Consider the following 25,277-nt stretch of genomic DNA (forward strand, 5'->3'; position numbering starts at 1 on the left):
AAACAAATTAAATCTTTTAATACCCCTCGTATTATTCAACTGCGTTGCTCATCTGGGGGTTCGACGGGGTGCCGTTTGAACGTAAATTCGACGAACGCCTGCGCTGTTCCTCTGTAATTTTTTTTGAAAGATAAAACATCCATAATTAGTCAAAATTTTTGTATGACAGATAGGTGCTATAATTTGTAGCCACGAGGGGTGTTCCACAGAAACTAAAAATGCTGCACAACTTATAATTAAAGTTATTGCTTGAAGCTCATAACACTACTACTTGGATTTTAATGAAACGGATGGGAAAACTATAATAAAATATACCTCTACAAACTTTTTTAAAAATTATCGTTAAAAGTGAATCCGTATGCCACAAATTATCGCTACCCATCTAACAAACCCTTTAACTTAGTGATAACACAGTCTAACCTTGAAATCTATATACTTTGGTAATATCTCTTTAGTACAATAATTACTTAATAAATAAAAGTCTTACCCATTTTCGGTACAGGTGCCCCCAAAAGACTGTCCCTGCTAGGATGGTTCGATTTGACGGCGTTAACCCTACGGTTTTGTGCCGCAGTCTGCCCTTGGGGGTTGTTGCACATCGGAGGTGGAGGTCCCCCCGGTCCCGCTGGTCCTGGAATTCTCGGCCCCCTGGTAGGTTCTACTGGTAAAACTCTTCGGCGTTTCTTCGGTAGCTTTGCTCGGGCCTGAAAAATCGAAAATTTTTTTTTCGGTCGTCATTCCATAAAAGGATAATTGATATTTGATAAAGTATAGTTTTTATTAACTTGGATCTCAGTAATATTTTGATGGGAAAATTCTTAGTAATCACTAATGCACTGGGATATTGCTGATGAAGTTATTGAATTGCAAAACTACAATCTTGTTAAGAGCGAAGCTCTTATATGTGCTCGTGAAGAATTGACAGATTTTAGGACTCGCGTCACATAAACGTTAATAACTTTGCCTCTATGGCGAATTTTTTTTTCTGGTTTTCACCGTTTTGTGTGGGAAGGTTAAGGCTACGTGATAATGTAAATTTTTTTGGCCACGCGGGCGTGGCAAAAAACCGCTTTTTTCGCGAAAACAGTCGGTGCAGCAACTTGTGGAAAACTGACTGAGCCGAATTTTCTGAAACTCATTGACGTCAAAGGCCTTTATGCAAAGCAACTCCCGAAGGGCGCTTTTTAAGATAAACCCTTTAGAAGTCGGATTTTTTTGTGAATGAATTGTGAACTTTTTGCGCGGTACCTCGCAGACTTAAACGGTTGTGGGGCCTATAAGGTAATGTTTCCGACAATGCGAACAAAACAGCCCTTTTCTACGTAAATGTAGCTATCTTTTTTATTAAAACTATTTTTTTACAAAAAAAACTCCTTCCGAGATAAACGAGCTCAAACTTAAAATTTTTTAAAAATTTTTTCTTACATGCTTCTTATGGGACCTGATCTTTCTCTTTAGATTGTGACACTCGTATGGATCGTGGAAAAATTTGTCATAAAGCTTTTTTACTAGTTTTTGAACGGTCTTTAATCAGAAAAAAGAAAGAAATTTTAAATTCGGAGCATATTTTGAAAAATGGTCATTTTGACCTCGTATTTTGTTCGAAAATCGAAAATTGCAAAGAAATAGGGTTTCTGTTCATTTTAGAGTAAAATTGGTAATAGCCTTTTTTAAGGTACTCTGAAGTAGTGTAGGATAGAAAAGTAAAAAATTGATATTTTTCCATAGGGCTCTTGATAAGTCGATATTTATGTTTTACAGTTTTTTTCAAGTTTCTCCGATTCTATAATAGCTAGAACCGATTTATTTTGATATGCGGATACCTCGTAAAATTCTTGAGAACTTTTATTTGAAACAAAAAGTTGTCAGAGTTCAATTGACTGAGCCGAATTTTATGAAACTCATTGACATTAAAGACCTCCACGGAAACCTGCTCCCAAAGGGCGCTTTTTAAGATAAACCCTTTAGAAGTCGGATTTTTCTGTGAATGAAATTTGAACTTTTTGCGCGGTACCTCGCGGACTTAAACGGTTGTGGGGTCTAAACGGTAACGTTCCCGATAATGCGAATAAAACAGCCCTTTTCTACGTAAATGTAGCTTTCTTTTTTATTAAAACTATTTTTTTCCAAAAGAAACTCCTTCCGAGATAAACGAGCTCAAACTTAAATTTTTTTTTTTCGAAGAAAAAAAAAGTGAATTTTTTGAGAAATAAATTTTTTTCTACTTCTAAAAAATTTTTTAATTTTCTTTGTTAACACCTTTTGAAAGCTTAATCCTTTAGAATTAAATAGAGGTATTATTCATGACGCTATGTATTATACAGGGTGAGCTGTTTTAACAAATATAAACCCCTTTTTGAGCCTTTTTTTGACCGCTTTTTTCTACTTTTCTTAATAACTCTTTATTGGCAGCATCTAGAAATTTCAAACTTTCAGCATTTTAAGAACTTTTTAAATCCTATTTTTCGACATATTCTACAACTTTCTACGTAGAGCAGTTTTTGCTCTACACCTTTTTTTAACTTTGACGCTTTATACCGGCATACCTATGATACCTACGACAACCATTTTTTTTCTGAAATCACCGGACACTATGTGGCTATAATCCACTGAAACCCGTTTTTCTTTAAATGTTTTCGTTTTTCCGCAACGCGCTGTTATTTAAAAGAAGCCCCCCAAAAAAAAGCCGTTCCAATCAACCAGTCATACCCTGGAGACACAGGGAGCCAGCTCATGGTACAATAAAGTTGGCGGTCCAGCACCCAATGTAAAAGCATTAGGACGACGTCACTATCGAGTCGCACATGGCCAGATGACGTAATCGCGGGGTTTTCGGTATCGCGGCGGCAAATTCGGCCCATTTGCGTTACGAGTTAGAGTAGGAAAAGCGGTTTTAGAGAAGGATGGAGGATGTCTGGCAACAAACGCGTCGTGTTCGTCTCGTGACGTCATGAGTTATTTTATTAATGATTTATTAATATTATAGGGGACAATTTTAAACGGTTTTTTGATAAATTACTAGGATAAATAAAATGAATATAAATATTAATAAATATATATTTAAAATATACAGAGAGTATTGATATTACGGAACATTTATGAGGATAATAATAGTATAGAAATAGAATTATACGGAGGGTTTTAAGGTTGAGGGCATAAATAAGAAAAATATTATTTATAAATATAGTAATCGTATTATACAGGGTGTTTTAAGGTTTAAGGACATTTACAAGAGAGATAATATTTATAATAATAGTAATAGCAGCATAAAGGTCAGGTCAAAGTATAAATAGCTGGAAAAAAAATAGCTGTAATAATATTTTAATTTAGTTAGGGTTCTTTTAGCAGGGGTTGCTAAATTGGTAATAAATTTATATTAATAGTTTACCAATTTAGGAAAAAAAGACATTGATGCGGAATCAAAAAAAGGTGTTTTTTTTTGTATTTTATATTACTAATATCACGGCTTTTATAGCTTCTATTCAGTAAATTGATAAATTCTTTTATTTGTTTTTTCCTTTAATTATTTTTTATTCGTATTATAATTGCCTTTGAAAATAAAAATACAAAAAAAAACAGGAAACAAACCCCCTTTTCCTATCCTAATACATTGCTTCTTATAAAACCTAATCTTTCTCTTTATATTATGGCACTCGTATAAATCGTGGAAAATTTTGTCATTAAGCTTTTTTACTATTTTTGAATAGTTTTTATTCAAAAAAAAGAAATTTTGAATTCGGAGCATATTTTGAAAAAATGGTAATTTTGACCCCGGATTTTGTTCAAAAATCGAAAAATGCAAAGAAATAGATTTTCCGTTCATTTTAGAGTCAAATTGGTAATAACCTTTTTTAAAGGTATTCTGAAGCAGTACAGGATTGAAAAATAAAAAATTGAAATTTTTTCATAGGGCTCTTGATAATTCGATATTTATGTTTAAAAGTTTTTTCCAATTTTCTCCGATTCTATAATAGCTAGAACCGATTCGTTTTGATAGGCGAATACCTCTTAATATACCGAAGAACTTTTATTTAATAGAAAAAGTTGTCAGAGTTATAGTTTATTTATAAAAAAATAAAAACCATTTTTTTGAAATTTTTCGTGGGTTTTTTCTTCTTTCGATTTTTCGACTTTCGACCAAAACAAAAATTTTTTTATTGAGTTTTTTTACTGGAAATTGTTAGTTTAGGGCTTACTTTAAAATTTACCAATAATCATTTTAGGAAAAAAAAATTGTACGGTGGAAAAAAACCAGTTTTCTTTTGTTTATCCCTCATTTTTACTAATATCTCGGCTTCTATAGCTTCGATTCAATTCGTCGATGGTTTCTTTTATTTCTTATTCTCCTCCTGTGAATTCTTTTTATATCTTATTACTATTGGCTAAAAATAAATTTGAAAAATAAAAAAAATTGACATAAAAACCCGGTTGTCTTATCCCAATACCCTAATAAATGGGATACTCTATTTTCCTTTTCGAAATACTAAAAAAAAAAAAAGTTGGGTAGAGCATCATGCCGAGGCTAAGGTTTGAACTCAGAGCAGACCAAGTTGTTAGACAGGACCGTATGGGGAGATGTTGCGCTTTACCTAAAGTCGAATATTCATTTTCTTGTTCTTTCAAGGGGAAGAAATGATTTTTGAAGAACCTATTTGGGTTCAACTTTAAAGTGGGTAGAAGAAGGATTTTAATAGGTAAATTTATATCGACCTCCTAAAATGGACTTAAACTTATTTAACTCTAACCTTGAAGACGTTATGACTAATTATTTCTCTATATACATATAACTTAATTTTATTAAAAGGCGATTTTTTAGATTTTAATGATATGAAAATGCTTTTGTGCGAGATTACTGAGATGTATGGTCTTTAAGAAATATTATCTGATCCCACGAGAGTATTAAATACAACCATGTCCTTAATTGATTTAATCTTTTTTAACAATGAATTAATAGATGATAGTGGAATACAGTGGAGATATAAATATATCGCATCATATGTTAGTTTATTTCTCTTTTAGGTTGGAGGCGTCCAAGCCAATTTAATGTAATTTCGCTTACAGAAATTTAAATAACATCGACAATAATCGATTTCATATCGATATGATGTCTATTCTTTGGCATTTAATGTATAATATGAAATATGTGCAAGGTGGATTTTTTGGTTCAATCTCTATTTCAGGTTATGAATTGCACGCACCTTTGAGGACCGTAACTGGTAAAAATAAATCTGATAGTCCTTGGATTGCTCCCAACATTAGATTTGTGCAGAGGCTTCGTAACAGGGCTTTAAATAAATTTAGAAACTCGAAAGAACAAGATGACTGGGATAGTTATAAGTAATACCGCAATCTTACTACTAGTGCAGAAAAAAAGCCTATTTGATTTACAGATTTGAGAACTGTGCAGGGTGTCCCAAATTCGTGGGTGACCATTGGGATCTCGGAAACTGTAAGAGTTACGGGGTCGGTTAAATGGAGGCAAAGTTGCGGAATTTGGAAACGATAAAAAAATTTCAAAATTCCGGATGCTTTCGAAGTAATCCGAAAAAAATCGAAAATTGTCAAAATCGTTTTTACCTTCTGCCGACTTTATTTATAGAGATATCGAAAAATTAAAAAGAGTTCTTCATTGCCATATTTCATGACCTACAACATGACGAAAAAAAAAATTAATCCGACGTTTGGTTTCTGGGGTAGTTAATGCTAAGCAATGTATTAATGAAGATTTAAATATGTCATATCTGGAGGCGCAAAAGCTGCTCTTAAAAATTAACCCTACTGAATCAATTGCCATTCTTTTCTGTAGTGATAATCACCGAACATATATGGGTCATTTTCAATGTTAATGAATGGAGTGTATTTGATTATAAAAAAAAAAAAATTAATACATGGCAAAACCAAAAGACTTACCTCGATAAGCGTCGGTTTTCACTTTATAGGTTTTGGCCGGCCATTGTTAGTACGAGCGTATAAAATTAGTACCGTTCGCGGTGCTAGCACTATTGCAAGAGAGCTCGCTTTTTGCTGCGAGTTCATACATCCGCATATACGCGGAAACTGCGCGTGTCCATGGAACTGCCATTTTGCACGCGCCAATTTTAAATTTAATTTAGTATTATGCAAGCTGTGTTTATCATTTTTAAGAAAGCTGCAAACCCATTAAAAAATAACCCAAGAATATTCCCAGTATAATTCTTAGTCTAGCGTTAATATTCTTAGTCCCAAACATTCAATAACCTTTAATATTTGGGAAACTTGATTACCACAAACGTATTTTATATCCGATAAACAGTTTTTTTGTCTTAATTAAAGTGGGATCTGTTCCATTAAAGCCAAAAGAAAAAAGTAGTTAGACTCACCAATTACTATTTTTTTTTTTTTAATAATGAAGGGTCAAAAAAACATTTCCGTCACTCATAACTACTTATTGCCTTTTTTAATGTTTTAGCTTACTATTCACAGTTGCAATATCATCTTTTTCAATAAATCCAAATATTTTTTATATTTTAAAAGTCTGATTTTATCAAAAACTCGTAGATAATTAAGAAATATTAAACGTGAATATTTTTAATCTACGACTATTTCTTGTAACCGCGATTTGTTAACATTTCCGTCACAACTTTTTTCTTAACGTTTGCCGGTAGGTGGCGAGGTGAGTGGTTGTCCACGTTTTATTTAGTTCCATGCTGTCGACACGAGTTGAATACAGAGTGTTTTTCTTGTGAAAATTAGTTATTTTCGTCAAAGAACCGGTAAGTTTTTAATGCGTATTTCTTCTCTTAACATTTCTGTCCCATGGGTCTGTATTGATACGGTAAAAATTAAAAACAAATTCAATATTCTCCAAAATTAGTTAAGATGTTTGCTTTCCGTATTTCTAACCTCACTTTACCTTGTTGTTAATACAGAGCCGTAATAAGCCCACTTTAACCAAAAAAACATTTTCGTCACGTAACATTTCTGTCACACCGCCAGAAATCTAGAATGTGACGGAAATGTTATTAATGTGACTGAAATGTTTATTTTTCATAATTTTTATTAAATTTAAGGTATCATGATTTTTGAATCTAAAAATTTAATTTGATTTAAGAAATAATTTAGTGAACTACCTTTGATTATATAAACGCCTTTTAGGAAGATTGTTTCTTACAAATAAAATTGTTATCTTGGATAATATGATAGGATTATACGACCTAGTTTTATTTTCTTTTTTATTGTTTTCAGTACTTAATATGGATCGTTCTCCAATCGATGACAAAAGGGATGCGAACAACGTTACAGTGATTGTTAACATAAATGAATCCCCAAATAAAAAGCATTCAGAACCTCCAAATAAAAAATCTCCAAAGACCTTGTTAAAAGAGAAACTTAAAGTTATGAAGGAGAACGCCTTAGAACGCCGAGCAAAAGAAAAAGCCGAAGAAAAAATCAAAAAAAGCTAACCAAATTAAAAACCATAAAAACTAAACCTCTTAAAACTATACCAAAAGTTGTACATACGGATTTGTTGCCTTTAACATCTAAGTGCAATTTAGATGGAAGTGAAAGTAAAGGAAGTAAAAAGAAATAGAAAAGCAAAATCAGCAGCGAAGAAGTCAAGTTCCGCAGAGATTGAAAGAAAACGTATGTTGGCCAAAGAGAGAAAAAGAAAACAAAGGGCAAGAATTAGAGAAAATGCTGCAGAATATGAAGAAATGAAGAGAAAAGATCATATATCTTGGAAAATTTAAATTGCGTTTAAACAATAATACTATATCGTGTAAAACAACTGCCAAAAATTTAGGGCTTATTATCAATAATAAACTAAGATTTAAAGAACATGTCACTTTTAAGTTAAGAAATGGATATTCTGCTCTGAAGTCTATATTTTCTCTCAGGCACTCTTTAAGCCCTAAAATTAAAAAAACTGCTATGATATTCATTGGTTTTATCACCATTAATATTTTTTGACTTCATCTATGACCCCTGTCTTGATTATATTGATGGGGCCAGAATTCAGAAGCTTCACAACTATACCACATATCTCATAAGTTAACTAAAGCAATTTTTTTTAATAAAATTCCTTAATTTAAAACATATTTATATTTATTTAAAAAAGTCAAAATTCGTACGGATATGCATAATCTTAACATTAGACGGAAGAATCTTCTAACTATTCCGTCGCACAATAAAAAATTATTTAAGAGGTCTTTTTCATATTTAATTGCTCATTATAAAAATAAATTTAAGATTAGCCAGTCTGCTTTCTCCGCACTAACTTTTAAGCTTAGAATGAAGCGTCACTTTCTAATCTAAGTCAAATACAGCTTTGATGTCGGATTCTTATGCTTTTTTTTGTTTGCTTGTTGAATGATCTTCAGCACCAACCTGAATGAATCATTTGAGTTATTTTACAGGGTAGTTTTAAGTGTCGGAGAGATCCTTTCTCTATCTTTCTGGTATTAATGTTTTGGTCCTTTGCTTCAAGCTTCTTTACCACTTAATGTTGATTATGTTATATAATTTGTTATTAAGTATATATAATCTGCAGTATTTACTAGGCAATACCTAGGCTTCAACAGAATTCAGGCACTATTTTTATTAAATGGTCCTGCAAGTCTGATTAATGGCCTGTTAGTTACCATATAATTAATTAGTTATAGCACTTATGTATAACTAGCTGAATGCCCGCGGCGTTGCTCGCGTGAAAATAAAAGAAAAGTCGAAGAAGGCCTCCAATAATAGTAAATGCAACCCACAATACACAAAAATAAAATCCGAAGCCACGCCTCATTGATAGTACATGCAACCCACAATTGCCACGCCGTTTTTCTTGAGGTCAAGGGGCGCGATTAATATAATATAATTATTATAAAACCAAGACACAAATAATCTTAAAAAATGATTCGTTAGATGTAGAGCGAGCGGTAAGACTGAGTCGAGTCACCTCTCGGGTATCAGTCTCGCATGGACCCGCCTTGTTGTTATTATAAATAATACAGAGGCACTTTTTCAATCGTATTTATTAATCAGTTTTATGCCGCTATGCGATATTTATCATATCGCTAACACCCCTTATCGGTGGAATTTCAAAAAGTTCGTTCGTATCCGGGGCCTACATTATAAAAAAACATTGTTGCAGTTGATTTTTTTTTCTTAAGTTGATGCCTGCGACTCGTTGGTGCGGGCAGTCTCCGTTCAAACTCCGAATCCACGCCCCCTTAGTTCTCGAGGTCACGGGTAACAATTTTCCCATTTTTTACCCCTTATCGGTGGAATTTCGAAAAATCCGTTTTTATCCGGTGCATAGATTATAAAAGGAACCCGTTGGCAAAATTTCACGTTTCTAGCTATTGTAGTTTGGGCTCTGCGATGATGAGTCAGTCAGTCAGGACAAACTCTTTTATATATATGGATTTAAAAAAACCTTTTGAATATTAGAAAGTGGTTATGTACCTTTCACATCCATTTCAGTCATCACTACGGAAAAAGCTCAATATCTCTCTAACTACACCTCAGATCAATTTATACTCTAGATTAGTATTTTTAGAGAACATTGAACATTACATGAAAATACTCCCAGTGGTTTTTTGGATTTTGAAGTGAGTGCTCACCTAAAAGTTCGAGCAAGGTCTCTCTCTGCGATTACAATTTGTTTTCCCCTTGACAAAATCTTTGACAAAACACCGAGTGTAAAGCAACAGGAAAATAAAATATTCTAGTTAGATGTCAAAGGACTCGAGGGGACCGCATTTTCCCACTTTTTTTATGCAAATTAGCCGACGGGAGATAAAATGCGAACAAGACGGCTCTTTATTCAATTTTTTCCCCGATAAAACCCTTAATAAACCCTTTACAATCTAGGGAAAAATATCAGCACTTAAAACCCGTCCTTTATTAATCAAGAGCATTAAAAAGGTTCTCGCTTACTTACCTGTGTGTGACTATAATACATTGCGAAATTTGATACAATTACTGGCACGGGTAAAGCTATCGTCAGTACACCCGCCAAGGCACAAAGAGCACCCACGAACATCCCTATGTAGGTTTTAGGTACCATATCTCCATACCCCACGGTGGTCATGGTCACTAGAGCCCACCATAAGCCTAACGGGATACTCTTGAAGTCGTTGTCTGGATTAGTCTGGATCCGCTCGGCGTAGTAAACCAAACTGGCGAAGATTACGATCCCTAAAACCGGTAAAATAGGGAATAAATTTAATAATTTCCATAGTTTTCATGTGACTTACCGAGCACCAGGAAGAATACCAGCAGGGTCAACTCCTTAGCGGACGCCCGAAAGGTCTGTATTAAGATTTTCAATCCAGACGAGTGTCTGGTCAACTTGAAAAGTCTCATTATCCTGATTATGGAAAAGAACTCCATGATGTCGGCGTTTTCTAGATGGGAGGCGAACCTCCTTAGTAACAAATCGATGTAGAAACTCGCTGTCGCTATGTAGTCGATTATGTTCACCGAGGAACGGACAAAATCGCATTTGTTTGGACTGGCGATAAATCTGGAAAATTTACATTCGCAGGTGAAAATGAAAATGAGAATGAGAATGAGAATGAGAATGAGAATGAGAATGAGAATGAGAATGAGAATGAGAATGAAGACGAAGACAAAGGATTTAAGGTTTGATGATGACCAATTAAGGATAAAACAGGTCACGTTAATAGAATAAAAACATATTTAATTTAAATAAACCTTGTAGGTTGATCTGATCTTTAAGGTGACTACTGATTTAAAAGTTTAGAATCTCAGTTACTAATTGAGATATTCTTTCAATTCTCGAAGCACAATATTTGAAAGTATATTCTCTATAAATGTTGTTTGAGGTTTAAATCCATAGACATGACAGTTTTAGAAAAATCGGCTATTTTAGGTGACCAAAGTCACTATCTATATAGGTAAAAATTCTGAAATCTCAATAACTAATGGAATGGAATAGGATATTTCCTAAAAATTTAATTTTAAGGTTTTTGGTAGGGATGACCAAGAAGAATGTTGGACCTTAAAGGTGAGCATTCAATTCAAAGTAAAAAATCCGGAAATTTAATATAAATACTTGTGTAGAATAAAAAGTATGATCTTCAAAATGATATTTTAACAATATTGTTTTGAAGTTTAAATAAATATTTTGTAAAACATCGAGGGTTTTTGGTAGTGATTATCAAGAAGGATGTTCGATCTTAAAGGTAAGCATTCAATTGAAAGTAAACAATCTGGAATTCTAATAGAAATATTGGCATGAAATAGACCGTATAATCTTAAAAAGAATATTTCTAAAAATACTGTTTTAACCCCTTACTACATGAATTTTGTGCCTTTTATAAAAAAAAAATCTACTAGTACAAACTTGACCTCAAGATTATGTTAAAAATATTAGAAAAAAACTCCTTCTTCGATAGTTTTTTCTATTTCTTCTTGTTTTTTTTTGTAGTTCATATATGGCACATTATGAATTAAAACAACATTTAAAAACTGTAAAAAATACCTTTATTAATTTATAATAAAACTTATTCAGTGTGAAACTTGTAAAAACAGTTCCTATCTTTGTTTAAACAGTAGAAAAAATTACATTTCTTGCATTTTATGTAGCTTTTTTCGCCACAGGGATATTTGCATCTTTGCTTCTCATTACATTATAATAGAAGATGATTATATCTATCTGTTCTAATATCTTGCATTGGAAAATCGGTTGCTGGACCCCTTTTTTTCTTGTTTTGCGAATTTTCTACAGCTCCACTTGGAATTGTGCCACTGCTTTCTAGTAAAACCAGCTTTATTAACTTTGCACAAACACTCTGCTACTGCCATTTTGAAATCTGCCAGTCTAATCTAAATTATGCTCATTGCCATTTCTTCTCCAAAGAATCCATGTATTGACAGTCATTAGATCAATAATATGAAAGAATATACGCATGTACCATTTCTTGGATCTGAGTTTGATCCTATAGTATCGTAGCATCGAATCCAGGAGGTCGACACCTCCCATATGTAGATCGTTACAGCTCTTAAACATGGAACCATTATATTATGTGTCTTATCTTTTTTTTTTGGGAAAATCGTTTCACCTCAACTGTTGGCATACTTTCAGCATATGTTGATAAAAGGTTGACTAATTTGCTGTCATACCATGCCACAACAGATATTTTGGTACCATCAATTGTGACAACTTTCTCTACCATAACTCCTTGGCCGTTTTTTTTTAGTTCAGACTTTATTGGCATATAACTGTAAGGCACTTTATTAATTATTCTAACTGTTTCTAGTACGATAAATTTGAAATAGAACGCTATAATTAAACCAATTATTGAAAAATATCTTATGATTTATATGTCTGGGTACTGTTTGTGTTAGCCGCAGAACCACGTTTGAACTCCCAGTAAAAATTTCATAATCGTAGGAAAATTCGCTGACTCCACTAAGAACCAACGCCTTATAACCCCATTTGTGGGGTTTTTGCGGATTATATCGTTTTATGGACTATAACTAAAAACTCCTCTTTTGAAACTTTGAGTAGCTGCTCTCGTAGTTTACTTAGAAGCCGTCGGGTTTTGAAAAGTTTATCATGACCGGCAGCAATAGCATCGTTATTGTTCGCGAAATGTAAAAAACGTATAATTTCCTCCCATCTGTTACACGACATAACATCTGATATCAATTGGTGCCTCAGACTGGAGTTCCAATAACTTCTAGCGTTTGGAAAGTGCACTATTGACATATAAATACAGGTTTCTATGAACCTTTCTAGCTCATTTTCAGTAAGATCTAAAGATTTTTGAGGTCTTAATATAGTTTGATTAACATATATCATTGATAAAAAAAATTTGAAAAATACGTAAGGGTAATCTGCTTGTTGCAATTCAGGTGGCAGGTTAGTAGAACCGAGAAATTTTATACCAAATAACCTCGTTTCCGATTTGGATGATTTTTACCTCTATTCTTTATAAGACTACGCCGTAATTCGTTCAAGGAAATATCATCTTCGCTGTCTAAATCGGGGTTTCTGGGACAATCATTTTTGATTCATTATTTTCTATTGTATCGTCTTCAGTTTGTCTCTGGGGCGTATATAATAGGAGAAATATTATCATCTGATAGTCCTTCGCCTTCACTACGATCAGGTATATCCATAACCACAAGTTTTTTTTTTTTAATATTAGAAAAAATAAAATAATACCTAGTCCAGAAAGTATGTAGTGCCATATATGTCCTTGACAGTTTTGCACAAAACTGCATATTGTGGCACAAACAATTTTTTATTAAAAAAATACCAAAATATAAGGAAATACTTGAAAATACTCCCAGGATCACTTTCTTGAAGGCCTCACTTTTATATGGATATTTTTTTTGAATGAAACTATTCAATAGAAACTCCGATGATTGAAGATTAAATTTCACTATTCTTAGAAGCACCTGGCAATACAACGGTCATTAATTTGCAAAATTTTATAAAACTTCAACGTGCTGCATTGAGATGGCGTCACATGACCAACATATCATGCTTTGGATTGAGAATTGGTTTATAAGGGTGAGGCTTAGGAACCATGCCATATGAAGACCACAGGGAAAAAACGTGCAAAGTCACTATTAATTGAATTTGAGAAAATAAAATTTTAAATTTGAAAACGCTATAAATTTTTTAATAATTTTTTTAAAATTTTGATTTTGGAAACAATTATTATACCGTATACTAGCTTTTTAAATTATGTAATGAAATTAAAAAATATCAATTAGTTTTTTAAATTTTATTACAAAACCAACCAAAGTACAAAAAAAACAGGAAAAAAACGTGCAAAGTCACTTTGTTTTAAATGTTACCGTATTTACTATATTGGTGTTTAGCACTTATTTTTTGTTGTTTTAACGGGCTTTTCTCTTCTGTTTATTTTAGGGATTTTCTTTGCGGGTAGTACAGGAAGATTGTCGTAAAAGGAAAACGTGCTCTCGTCACAAAATTTTTTTAGTTGCTGTAGATCTTTGAATTTTTCTCTTGCCTCGTATGAGTTTGGAAACTGGTTTAGTTACGATGGAAGTAGTCCAAGATCCATTATAGGTTTCACGATGAAGAATCATTCTTGGATGATTCACAGTGACTTCCAACTCTCTTATTGGTCGACTCAAAAACGGACACTTCTTTACATACAAAGGAGACAAAAATGCACTCCAGTCTCTTATAAGGCTGTCGTTAACTTCTTCTATTTTATAAGGTGTTGGTTTAACTCTAGCTTTCTTGAAAACCCGAACCCAGTCTGAAGGTAGTTCGGTATTGGATTTGCAGTTAATTATACCCATATTTTTGTCACACTCCATAAATGAGTGGCCCCTAATCGGAAATACAACTTTGATAGTTTGAAACCTCTTTTTTTGGTGGACCAGGTAGTGCAAATAGCGAAACACTGTAAAGTTCTTATTTTGTCCTCCACAAGAGTCGCAAAAAATTATTAAAAACTTTACGCTACTAGGAAGATGATGAATAACATAATCTTCTAAAAAAGAACATACCTCATTAGAACCCTTCTTAGCTACTTCTTCTGAATAGGTATAAAATACTGAATCAGCATCCGAAAGTCTATGGATGTTAAAAGAATAAAAAGATAATTGACGCTTATAATAGACGTCATTAGTCGTTATGTTCGGGACTGGTAAGTTTTTTTGATAGTCCATGGCCACCGCTTCTATCTCTATTGATTTCCTACTTTGAAGTCGAGCTTGTCTCTTCCTAGCATAAAAGGCTTCTGTTTTTTTCTTATGAAGTTCTTTCTCTAATGTAAGCTTTCTTATTTTGCGATTTAGGAACTCTTTTATTTCCAAAGTGATGTTTTGGGTAAGCCTTAAATTTAACGACTTTAATCTAGCATTGAATTCATCGCACTTGGAACAGGTGTCAGAGCGGGGATATCCAAAACTGATATTAAAATCAGTCGAAAAAATAGTTCTGTAAGTTTCGTAAGACACAGATTTATCTGGATGTTTTAATTTATACATTGAGTGCATTTTGCGAATGTTCAAATCTTCAGGTAAGTAAATTTTCTTTGACCTTTTATTGCTATAATGACTAGACCTACCCTTAAACGAACGAATATGAGAAATAACACAGTTTTTTATATCTTCTTTAATTGCACGATGTTTATAGGATTGTTTCCCCCTGTTGTCCTTAGGAGCAACTCCTTTGACTAGAAGTGAAGTGTGAATAGTCTGAACTCTTCTTCGTGTAATTCCATGAAGTGAACAAAATGCTTTAAGGCATACTGGAATGTCGACTGTTCCTTCATTACGTAGCACTCTTACCTTATAAAAGTAACTAGCCTGCCGGAAGTGACTTTCTTCTTCTGGGCGACGATTTCTTCGTTGGAAAACAGGACTTAGAAGAATAAGGCCACACAGATAGGCACTTTGTTCGTCCCAAGAACCTAACTCATTAAAATGTTTAATAATTTTAGCCCGTTCATTAGGTAAAACTTTTTCAAAGCACTGAAATCGCTTACAATGACAGTCTGGCCCTACTTCATGACTCTGTAAGCGTATTTTTTTTGAAACATCAGACATACGACCAGTTATTTTACGTTTTTTAGATAGTCCACATATTTTTTTATCTAATTCGTCACCACTAGTGTCACTCGCCATGTTCACTCAGTTAAAATAATCGGCAGACTGACCTACGAGCTTAAAAAAACAATATAATTTTCTCAACCCAACACGTTTTTTCCTGACTTAACACGTTTTTATCTAGTATCGCGATGACATTGCACGTTCTTTCCCTGCATTGTTATTTAAAGACTGCAAATATCCAGTGACACAGTACGTTTCTTGCCGGTATTAATTGCTTATATGAAAATATTCTTTGAAAGGAAACACATAAACGTATTATCTTAATTTTTATAAAATACTGACTTTGCACGTTTTTTCCCTGTACTCTTCATATGTGACCCACTATGCGGTAAGGGGTTAAGATCTATATTGATCGACTTTGCGAAATATCGAGCATTTTTAATAGTGATGATCAAGAAGAATTGGAAACGGTATTTTGTGGGTGTATTGGTCGATTATTAAAATAAAAAATTACTTGTTTCTTGCCATAGCTCCCTTTTGTCAAATAAAAAAACATTTATAACAAGGACAAAAACGTAGATGACATTAAAAGGCGGTTACGTAGAGGAACAATTAAAAACTGATAAAATACAGGGTGCGGCAAAATGATCTCCCACATTTTGATTTTTAATAAAAACACCAATGTAAATGCTACTTATATTTTATTTTTATTAACTAAAAATATATGTTATGCCATTTTGTTTTTATTAAGTTTTGAAAATTACAGAGTCCAAGTGGCGACCATTTCTTTCGACACACATTCGAAGCTAATTTCTGAAAGTTTCCATTACTCGAGCAGTAATTTGAGGCGATATTCCTGTAATTTCTTGGCGTATTGCTGCTTTCAATTCGTCAATGGTTCGGGGATGACGTTGAAAAACCTTCTCTTTCAGGTAGCCCCAAAGGAAAAAGTCGCATGGGGCAAGATCGAGTGAACGCGCAGGCCACCCAACGTCTCCACGTAACGAGATTACGCGTCCTAGAAACATTTCCCTTAACAGGTCCATTGTCCTTCTTGCCGTATGAGCTGTAGCACCATCCTGTTGAAACCACACATCCGGATGTTCAAGTTCCCTAAGTTTTGGTTCCAAAAAATTACGTAGCATGTCGACATATCGATCAGCAGTTGAGGTAACCGTTAGCCCTCCTTCTTCAAAAAAATAGGAACGCCAAACACCAAAAGAACCAACAGCACACCAAACGGTAACACGTTGGCTGTGAAGTGGAGCTGCCGCAGATTTTCTGGTGCCCAGTAGCGAAAATGCTGCTTGTTCACACAGCCAGACAAATGGAAATGAGTCTCGTCACTCGTTATTAAAAGCGCATTTTGTGGCACGTTTTGAAGAATATCATTGGAACATTCTCGGCGATTTTCCCAGTCCCGTTCGCTAAGTTCTTGCACGATCATCATTTTGTATGGGTGGAACTTCAAATCGGTGTGCAAAATTCTTCTCACAAAACGATCTGATAAACGCAAAGCAGAGGCATATTTAACAGCTGAACGTCTAGGAGATCGTTCAACTGCTTCTCCTATAGCTGCAATGTTTTCAGGTGTCCGAACACTTCTGGGTCTACCAGTTGATTTTCTTTTTAAGGCTGAACCTGTAGCTCTAAAATTTGAAACCTACAACAGTATTGTTTTGCCATCTGGAACTGGATCATGTCTACGAAGCGCGAAGTTAGTACGAAAATTTCTTTGTCAGTAACGTAACTCAATAACGTCTTTGTGTAACGAATCACAGATTGGCAACAGAAATGGCAAGGCGCGCGCAGCCAACCGACTACGCTAAGCTGGCTCCCTCTTTAGTGATTCGGGCTCAGTGGCGGCGCAAAATGTTGGAGATCATTTTACCGGACCCTGTATAATAAAATATATAAAATGGAAACAAACCGGTAGTTGGAGAAGTGAACCCTAGTAGTGAACTTCTTCTTCAATCTTCTTCTACGTTTTTGTCCCTGTTATATGTGTTTCTTTAATTTGACGAAGGAGAACTACGACTTCGAGTCCTGAAGATAAATTAAATGCAATTCGAAACATTGGCGAGAAATAAATAGTTTTTTGTAAAGAATTGACCAATACATCCACAAAATACCATTTCCAATACAAAATTTCTAGTCACAAATCCACAAGAATATCAAGAAGAATATTTGACCTTGAAGGTGAGGACTCACTTTAAAGTGAAATTTCTTAAAAACTAATAAGAATATTCTCATGAAATAAAAAAAACATAATGTTTGGAAAGATATCAAAAGTAACTGATTTACATTAAAAACCATATTAGTAATATACGTTGGGGAAAACAGCCACTTTGGGTAGCTGTAACCGAAAACAATCTGTGACCATAGTAGTGACCACTCACTCAAAATGAAAAATCTGAAAATCTGCTTCATCTGCTCAATCGTGCTTTTTTTAGTGCAGTGAAAACTCATGTTTGATCTTCAATGTGACTCACTTAAAAGTCCCAAATCTCATTAACCAGTAGAACTATTATTATGAAATAAATAGCATTGTTTTTAGCAAAATACTTTGTACAAATAGTGTTTATAATAAGCTCAGTGAAGAATTCTGGGGATATCGAACTTCTTAGGTAAGTATGACCAAAAATAGTGTTTGATATTCCATTTTTGAATTTGAAATTTAAAAAAGAAATAGCGGAGATATTTTTATGAAAAAAGCATATTATGTAAAGGGACATTTTATTAATACAATCTAAATTTTAAACTATTATCGCAAAAATCTGTGAAGAAATCAACCAGTTTAGTTAGGGGTAAAACTGAGAACAATATTTCATCTCATCTTTAAGGTGACCTTTCACTTATAAGTCCAAATTATCAATAACTAATTGAGTTAATTTTATGAAACAAAAGAATAACAGTCAATAAATTAGAATCAAAGGATTACACGTGTTTCGCCTATAGTAGCCATCATCAGATCCACTTGTGTGTTCACTAATAATAACCTTGAAACAATATTTTTAGAAATATTCTTTTTAAGATTATGTTACTTATCTCATACCAATATTCCTATTAGATTTCTAGATTTTTTACTTTGAATTGAATGCTTACCTTTAAGATCGAACATCTTTCTTGATAATCACTATCAAAGAACCTTGATATTTCGCAAACTATACAACTAATACTAATTAATCATCAATAGAAACAAAACTGTCCATCTTTTCTTAAAGAAACCGGCTTACATTTCATAGTAATGAAATGAACTGTAAGTCACATGTCTCTCAAATTTATTTATTAAATTAAAGTAAAAAAATTACACGTATTACGCCCATTCATTTGTGTATTCACTAATAAAAACGCTTTTTTTTCTTTTTATTAGTGAATGCACAAGTGGATTCGATAATGTCTAGTATGGGCGAAACACGTGTAATTCTTTGACCTAAATTTAATAAATTTGAGACCTGTTCTGTGACTTAGAGTTTATTTCATTACAATTTAAATCAAAGGAATATTCTCAATAATTCATTTAAAAATTTCAAACCAGGCCATAAAAAATATCAGAAATTTTTAGAATTTTTGTATGCTAACCTAATTTAAAATCCAATATCTCTAGAATTAATGGAACTATTGACACGAAACGAAAAGCGTTTGGCTCCGATCCTTTACAAACGCCATTAAAGTTCAACTAATTCGAACCAACAATACCGACCTTTTTACCCAACCGATAGTTCTTACCCAATTTACTTTATTCCAAGAGACTTTTTACTCGCTCTAAGGGCCGAAACATCTCTATCCCACCTAACTGGCTGTCAAGAGAAATAACTCTACCATTAAACCAGGAGAGTCAGGCAAAAACTTTTCCCTTCCCGATCGTTCAACATCTTGCAGGGACAAAGAAACCGTATTTTATCAAGAAAGTTTTCGTACGTATAGCAAGAGAAACTTGTCCAGAACAATCGCACCAGTTTTTTAAGTCGGTGAAACTTTCCGGATTATGGAACGACGACCTGAATCTTGACGACGTGATGATTATTAAAGTTTGTGAAAAATTCTTGTACTCTACAGGGTGAATTTATTTAATATCTAGTCTAGTGGGGTAATATTGTTGATTGAATATTTGAGAAGATGCGCAACTAAAGTCTGTATATTTCAAATATATAGAAATATAATGTTATAGAAATAAATACTGAATTCAATTTAAATCCATTAATACAAGCTATTTTGTTTAAATTCTTCTTTTACATATTTTAACCGTTATAGAGCAGTGCTGCTTGTTTCATTAATTAAAAAAAGGAGTTTCGAAAATCGTAATATTATCAATGTTTTAGGTAGCTTATTTCTGATCTAATTTAACTTAAAAAAATATAGGTTTACATAAGCAAATTTGAAACTATTTAATTGGGTTGTAAATCAATACCTCAGAGGTAGTTTTATACCGAATTTATTTATCATGAATTTGATATGTGATTTTTGAAAAATTTGATCTTAATTATTTTAGTCAAACTGAAGTATTTAACAATAATTGGAAAAAATAATATTCACTGCATTTACAGATTTATCTAGATCCTTAATACAGTTTTTGCTTTACTTGAATATTTGACAAACTCCTTTCTTGTGAGTATTTAACTAGGAAGCTTACTCAAGATCCCCTAGAGAATGTATTTTCTGTAAAGCTGTAAACTAGATCAGTAAACTGATAGTTAAACTAGTGAAGTTTTAGTTTCAGATATTAAAGAAATTAAACGAAATTCCCTCTACAAGTAATATAAAAAGTTCCACTTATTTTGTTCTAAAAATTTGGAATAATTCAACTAAAACCGTAAGTTTAAAAACCTGTTCTAATATAATATTTCTGGATATTTCGCAACAATCTTACTAGAGAATCTTACTAAAGTGTGAAAACAATTGTGAATATTTTTTAAAAAAGGATAAATCAGAAGTAAGCGATAAGAAAGAAGTATTTCAAATTAATAAAAATTACCGAATCAAATAAGGTATTTTCTCTAATAAGGCCATCAGACCGTTTTTTAAATTTATGTCAATGAAAGAATAGCGTTTAATGAACTTTATGATACTCTAAAAATATAATAAATTTATAATAACTGTTATAAAAAAATTGTTTCTCAATTTCTATGAAAACCACTTTCTGTTTTTGTTTTTTCCACTTCATTTAAAAAATCTAGCACTATAATAAGATGTATTGACGAAACCCCTCAATTTGTGTAAATAATTTTAATACCTTTTGTAATTTAACAATTTGAATCTATATCTTATAAGTTTCCTTGGTTCTTTTAGTTTCGTTAATTTAGTGGAGAATGATCGAAGTATTTTTAGTCACCCCTTGTCAATTTATTAATTTCATGATCTTGAAGTAATAATAATTCAGGATTCACCAATAATATTACGGTTCAGCTAAACTTGCCTTAGTCCCGAAATTCGTTAACAATACAGGGTCTCAAAAAATTTTCGAAACATAAGTAAGGAGTAATTAACTATTTTATGCTGAATTGCTCTAGTGATTCAGGTTGTATTTTAAAAACCTTAAGTGACCCCACAAAAAGAAATCAAAAAGTGGTAGGTCCGGAAATCAAGGTGGCCATTCAATAGGATCTCTTCTTCCAATCAATGGGTTAGGATAATAATAATTCCAACCCTTGCTCAACTACATAATGAGAAAGTCCTCCATCCTGTTGAAATCCGATAGGCTTCTGTAGCATTTCAGCATATATGAAAATATAAATATTATAAAAATAATTCCTAATTATTATATAGGATTTATAATAATTATAAATCCTATATTTCCTAAACATAAATTTCCTGATATAAATATTGGGCCGATAGCACCATCTCCCAATATACCAGCCCTAATTTATTAATTTTCTGAGTGTACTGGGTATGCCCTTCTAATAAACATGAGGATTCTTGTCAGAAACGACAATTGTGCCTGATAAAAATAAATGCCCATTTAAATAAAAGTTACACTAATGACAGAAGCAAATATTTTTAACTAGTCTGGGTTCCGTCATAATTATTATTTCACAAAAGTGGATTTTTCTGTCCGGATTGTCATTACCAATTTCTTGTAGTATTTTCAGTTTATAGGGATAAAAAGTGAAAAATAAAATATATTCGTAATTTATTAACACCTATATATAAAATAATTAGGCAAGTAGAACATTTTTTTCTGATAGCGCCTTGATCCAAATTAAGTACTTCCTATAATATTTACTTGAATACACATTGATCTAATTATTATTTTTTATTTAACAAACAATGTTATGCTCTAAATCTACTCGGACGAAGTATTTTTAACGTGCCTGTAAGTTGCGCTAGACCTAGGAGTAAATGTCACCCAAGAAATTTTAAGCATCACTGTATTAATAAAATAGATTTTTATGTATCAGTTTTATTAGCACAGTATAGTCCTATCTAAAGTTTCATTCTAGTAAAATAGACTAATAGAATCTTTAGCATACAGTTTCAATCTGTGCCTATCTAATATAGTATTCAGACATATTATGTCAAATTATATTTGTAATTATGCCTAATTATTATTGTTACTTTTTTATTTACTTACAATATAATTTTTATGTAATCATAAAATTGTGCAATCTTTAAATAAAAAACTGCCTGAAAATTTTTAAAAATACCGGTGAAAAAAATATCAACTAGTCTAAATCTAATCTTAAAATCGCAGTATATCTAAATCAAAATGGCAGCTATGGGTAACCTAAATAATAACAAATCATACACATATACTTCAAATAAAATATATTTATCCCTTACGCTCCAGCATGTCACAATTGTGTGAGTCTTATTAACATGGGATATAAACATCAAAATAATATTTTAACTGTACAAAACGATACGACACGATTGTGCAAGACACCTCTTTATGCTTTTAACGCACGGGCTGGATTTAGTAGCCATTTTGACTCCGGCAGAGGAGCATGAATTACCGTTTTTTTTTGTTTTTTCGAATTCTTGTGACTTGTGATGGCGAATAACGGTAAGTTTTAACTAAAATTAATTAAAACCGTGTTTTTAATGTCAAATTATTTAAGTAATGCATTGTCTTCCCTAATAAGCTCAAAAATATTTCAAAATATTTTGCGGCCATTTTTAGAAGTGCGTACTATGTCGCTATATTACAATTGTAACGGGTGGGAGCCAACCCATACAAAAAAAATTCGGTACCGTTTTTTAATAGTTATGTTTTTTCTAGGATCCAAGAGATTATTGAACTTGGAGAGGCTCGCAGCCAATCCAGATGACGTGTATGAACTCTTTGATGACCTTGAGTCCGATTTCGAAGTGGAAAGCGATAATGATGATGAATTTTTTGCTCCACCCGAACGCGTTTTATCGGAAGATGAAGAGTCCGAAAGCAGCAGCGACTAGACCTAGTACCAGCCAAAAAAAGTTTTTTGCTCCAACATGGGTAAAGCAGCCATTTGAAGGCAAAGAAGTTCCAACTATGTTTGATAACCATGAACCTGAGCCAGTTTTGAGTCCATGGGGTTATTTCAGTAGATATTTCAATGATGAGTTTTTTTGAAATGGGGGCAGCGTTAACTTCTCAGTATTACTTGCAACAACATGGTAGGGAAATCACTCCAAAATTGACTGATAAAGAAATTAGGCAATTTTTTGGTATGCATGCAATTATGGGATGTGTTAAATTTCTTAGAATCCGCACCTTTACTGGAGTATCAAATATCGATTACCTCTCATAGCTAATGTTATGGCGCGTGACAGGTTTTATAAACTTCGAACGAATTTTCACGTAGTCGATAATCTATCAGTATCGGATGATATCAAAAAGAAGAATCATCTCTGGAAAGTTCAACCAATGATAGACCGAGTTCGACAAAGATGTCTTGAAATTCACAGGCCAGAGAATGGTTGTTTTTCAATTGATGAGCAAATGATACCCTTTTTAGGACGATGTCCTATACGTCAATTTGTCAAAAATAAACCAAGGCCGGTTGAACTTAAGAATTTTGCCATTACAACGTCTTGTGGTACAATATTGGAGTTCGAAATATACCAGGGTTCCTTGACGCCATTGCCAGATAAACAACTTGGTTTAGGGCCATCAGTTATTCTTCGTTTAATACAAACCTTGCCACCTGGAAGCTTTTTTTTTTTTGACCGATATTTTTTCACAATACCATTATTTGAAAAATTAAAAGAATTAAAAATGGAAGGAACGGGAACCATAATGACAAACAGAGTAAAAGGATGTGTATTTCAAAAAGAGGCGACGCAGAAGTGCACGTAAAAAATGATACGAAAGTATGTTTGACAAAATGGAAAGATAACAAATCACTCGTCATGGCATCTACGGCTTTTGGAATAGAACCAGTAAAAACTGTTCAGAGATCGGATAAAAAGACAGAAAAACATATAGAAGTATCCTGTCCAAATTTAGTTAATAATGAAAAGATGGGCGGAGTTGATATTTGTGATCAAATAACTGAGGCTTATCGAACATACTTTAAAACCTGAAAATGGACATTTATAACCATTCTACACTTATTTGACATAGCTATTGTGAATAGCTGGATGGAATATCGAAATGACTGTAAAAAAAATGGATATAGCTCAAAGCAAATCTTGGATTTTTTGCAGTTTCGACTAGCATTAGGAAAATGTATGGTTTGTAGAACAAAAAAAAGAAATCTAAACTATGAACACGCTCAAACGGATGAAAATGAAGGACCTTCTGCCAAGAAGGTAAGATATAGACCTCTACCTTGTGAAGATAAAAGATTCGATGGGTTTGATCATTGGCCAGTACATGAGGATCAAAAAAATCCCAACACTTATCGCCTGGAATCCTGTCAAAGTAGATCAAGAATCAAATGTATTAAGTGTAATGTTTATTTATGTTTACAAAAAATACAAAACATTTCATGTTAAGTAGTGTATTTTCGTAGAAATAAACATTTTCAATATATTTTTCGTTTTTTTTATATTTGTGCCGGTATCATTTTGACTCCTATCCAACACAATCGTGAGAGTCTCTAAAGTCTTATCAAATGTGATTTTTTTTTCTGAAAAAAATTAGGATCTTTCTCATAATAAGCATTGGCGTAAAGTTTTGTCTCAGAATTCTAAAAAAAGTAGACTCGGGAGCGTAAGGGTTATTTGAAGAGCTTCAAGATAATGTATTATTTAACCTGTATCTTTCTAATTAAGATTTTAGGGTCCGTCCAAAGGAAGTACGCTGTATAAACTTTTCATTATAATGGCGACCTTGTTTTTTGCAATGTGAAATAGGCCTTTTAATTACTTTTTTAACAGTGTATTTCCAAGACGTAATTTTGGTAAGAGCTCCGTGAGCGAAAGAAATATAGGGAAATAATTTTATAACGGTGATCCAAAATACCTCATTGACAAGGTTTATTAAAAGGGCTATTTAAAACTGCAAATGGCCAATATAGTGCCGACAAGTAAAAACAAAGTTGATTGAATTTAACGGAATCATCGTACAAAGAAGAAAAAGTAGTCATATTAATATATTCATTTAATAAATAATTTTATTCTATATGTTTAAATAACGCCAGATAAAATTTAAATCGATTTTGCCAAATTTCAGTTTTTTTTCCGAAATGTAGGGAGCATTTGGAATTTAAAATATTTTATTATAAGAAGAAAATATATTGCGCAACTTTCCTTCAATTATACCTCGTATCTTCTACTGGGTCTAATATCCCCATACTGCTCATCCTTATTTT

General features: G+C 32.8%; 1 protein-coding gene across 1 annotated transcript in view; it reads right to left on the bottom strand.

The window, feature by feature from the left end:
* Positions 1–25,277, bottom strand: part of LOC126738994 (potassium voltage-gated channel protein Shaw-like) — a 131,872-nt gene that overhangs the window by 9,994 nt on the left and 96,601 nt on the right. Inside the window, exons 7-9 of the mRNA XM_050444520.1 lie at positions 10,230–10,498; positions 9,914–10,170; positions 488–704 (exon numbers count right to left, since the gene is read on the bottom strand). Coding sequence (XP_050300477.1) covers positions 488–704; positions 9,914–10,170; positions 10,230–10,498 — 743 coding nt within the window. The remainder of the gene's footprint in view (positions 1–487; positions 705–9,913; positions 10,171–10,229; positions 10,499–25,277) is intronic.

Source organism: Anthonomus grandis, chromosome 1 (assembly GCF_022605725.1).
Source record: "Anthonomus grandis grandis chromosome 1, icAntGran1.3, whole genome shotgun sequence".
NCBI lineage: Eukaryota > Metazoa > Arthropoda > Insecta > Coleoptera > Curculionidae > Anthonomus > Anthonomus grandis.